The sequence below is a fragment of the Lycium ferocissimum genome, chromosome 5 (assembly GCF_029784015.1).
Source record: "Lycium ferocissimum isolate CSIRO_LF1 chromosome 5, AGI_CSIRO_Lferr_CH_V1, whole genome shotgun sequence".
NCBI lineage: Eukaryota > Viridiplantae > Streptophyta > Magnoliopsida > Solanales > Solanaceae > Lycium > Lycium ferocissimum.
Genome location: NC_081346.1, coordinates 10,914,918 through 10,917,819, shown reverse-complemented (window position 1 = coordinate 10,917,819; position 2,902 = coordinate 10,914,918). Strand labels below are relative to the sequence as shown.

Below are 2,902 nucleotides of genomic sequence, written 5' to 3'. Positions count from 1 at the left end.
ATAAATTCGGGAAATCCACCTTAGATTTTTTTATTCCAACTTGAAAACTTGACGGATTTGAAGGATTGAACTTGAAGACTTGCTGGATTCTAAGACTTCAACTTGCAAATATGGTGAATTTAAAACTTTAGCTTGAAGACTAACATATTTGAAGGCTTTGCGTTGCAGTTGCGATGGCTTTGGACTTCAACTCAAAGAGTTGCCGGATTGAGGCCTTCAATTTGGAGACCAATGGTTTTGCAGACTTTAACTCCTTGATTTAACCACTTGCTAAGAGATTACAGTCATTCCATTGGAGAAACCCATTTGTCATGGAGATTTGCCTTCGTTGGACTACTAATATCTAGTGAAAGTCCGAATTGAAGCAAAAGGATGCTTGTATGTACGATTTCCATGCGCCTGGTTAGGCGAACTTCATTTTGAACAACGCATAGGGGGATGCGTTTTTTTTTTACTCATGCGACTGAACTTAGAATAAAACTCTAAGCGCCTACGTACCTCGGTGAAGAGGATCAAGTCATACCGTAGTTCGGAAAAGTGAGTTTTTCTTTTCTTTTTTTTTTTTTTTTTTTTTTTTTGTCCTAACTTTTGCCTAGGCCGCCCTTGCGGGTTTTCAACCTAGCGGATTTTTTTTTTTTTGTGTCCTACCTTTTGACTAGGCCGCCTCTTGCGAGATTTTTTAGCGGACTGTTTTTTTTTTTTTTTTTTTTGGTGTGCGTGTGTGTCCTAACTTTTGACTAGGCCGCCCTTGCGGGGTTTTCAACCTAGCGGACATTTTTTTTTGTATCCTAACTTTGCCTAGGCCGCCTCTCGCGAGATTTTCAACCTAGTGGACATTTTTTTTTTTTTGGGCCGTGCACAGTTTATACTCTTGCGGGCCAGGAGTGTCATCTTATTCAAGGATAGTACTTCTTCAAGAACTTTGCGTTGATAGGACCGATCCTCAGGCCATCCGCATCAACAAGCTTGTAAGCGCCACTTGAATATGCTTTTGCACGACATATGGTCCATCCCATTTTGAGGTGAATTTGCCCCCGTACTTATGGGAAACGATGATGGGTCTTCTTATTGCAAGGACTTGATCTCCCACTTGGAAGGACCTCAAGCGAACCTTTTTGTTGAAGGCACGAGATAGACGGGCTTGATAACATTCAAGATTTTGTTGAGCCTCCAGCCTTTTCTCATCAAGTGCTTCTAACTCTGCAAGACGCAATCGAGCATTTTCCTCTTCGGTCAGCCCTTCTTGAATAGCAAGTCGTAAAGAAGGTATTTGGCGCTCAAGTGGTAGGACTGCTTCAACTCCATAAGCAAGCGAATATGGGGTTGCTTGCGTTGGTGTGCGGTAAGTCGTCCTATATGCCCACAAAGCTTCTTCCATTCGTTCATGCCAATCTCGTTTGGACTTGGAGACAACCTTCTTCAACAAGTTACACAAAGTCTTATTGAACGCTTCCTAGACCGTTGGCAAAAGATGATACATAGAAGATTTACGCTGCTTGAAGCCGAAGAGATCGCAAATCTTGTTCATCAATTTGTTATCAAATGGCTTGCCATTGTCCGTTATTATGTAACGAGGAATGCCGAAGCGGTAGATGATATTTACTCGGATAAAGTTCGCAACATTCTCCTTCTTCACTTCTTTAAGAGCGACAAACCTTCGGCCCATTTTGAGAAGTAATCGGTTGCAGCTAGGATGTACAAGTGTCCACCAGAAGACTTCGGCAACGGACCAACGACATCCAACCCCCAAGCGTCAAATGGCCAAGATACTACGGTCGGGTGTAATGCTTCGGGCGGCTGATGTATAAAATTCGCATGAAACTGACAAGCCTTGCATCTTCGAGCATAGTCCAAGCAATCTTTCACCATCGTTGGCCAATAATATCCCATCCTTTTTATGTGGAAGTGGAGCTTTGGTCCAGATTGATGTGATCCACATACTCCTGAATGTGCTTCTTGCAAATCTTAGACTGCTTCATCCTCCCCCAAACATCGCAAGAGTTTCCCCACAAAAGATCTTCTATATAAGGTATCCTTGTAGTAAAGGAATCGAGGTGCACGACGACGAATCTCGGTTCTTCTTCTTGAGTCTTCTCGCGCATCCCATAACTTAAGCAGTCAATGACGGGTTGTCGCCGCCTTCCTTTGGTGCCTTCGAAATACTTGACTACGAGATGCTCAAGCTCACTTTCGCCTTCATCCTCATTTGACTTCGAGGGACTACCCATTTTTGACGGAGATAGTTACTTGTGTTTGATCTGACAGAGTAAGCGCTGAAGCTAGAGCCTAAAGCATCGGCTTTCTTATTTTCCTTCCTAGAACATGTCAAGAGTCACATCACCAAGCCATCCTATCAACTTCCGAGCATAACCATGATGGGGGAGTAATTCGAGGGCTTCTTGACTTCGTAGCTTCCCAAGAGTTGATTGATCACCAACCGAGAGTCACCAAAGACTTGCAACCGCAATCGCGTCATGTCGACGGCCATTTCAAGTCCAAGTATTAGTGCTTGATATTCGGCGACATTGTTGGAGCAACGTTGTGTCAAAGTAAAGAGTATGGTAGAACTTCTCCCCGCGAGTAACAAACACCACACCAGCACTGGGCTCCATCACGTTGTGCAAAAGACCATCAAAATACATTTTCCATGGAGATTGAATTACAACGACCATTGCATCTTCGTCGAAGTTCATCGGTTAGCTCCCAATCATCGGGTATCGGGTGATCCGCCAAGAAGTCCGCCAATGCTTGTCCCTTTTACAACCTTTTGAGGGATGTATGTGATCTCAAATTGTTGAACCGGAGGTACCACCTTGCTATTCGATCACCGAGGAATTCGGTTTTGACATCACAAACTTAATGGGATTTGCCCCCGGGAAATAAGATGAACACTATGAGCTTG

At 43.8% G+C, this 2,902-nt stretch overlaps 1 protein-coding gene across 1 annotated transcript; it reads right to left on the bottom strand.

The window, feature by feature from the left end:
* Positions 1–943: 943 nt before the first annotated feature.
* LOC132057546 (uncharacterized) lies at positions 944–2,693 on the bottom strand. The gene is made up of 3 exons (XM_059450184.1): positions 2,539–2,693; positions 2,189–2,315; positions 944–1,453 (listed from the first exon to the last, which is right to left on the bottom strand). The coding sequence occupies exons 1-3, from the start codon at positions 2,691–2,693 to the stop codon at positions 944–946; spliced, it is 792 nt and encodes a 263-aa protein (XP_059306167.1).
* Positions 2,694–2,902: the final 209 nt, after the last annotated feature.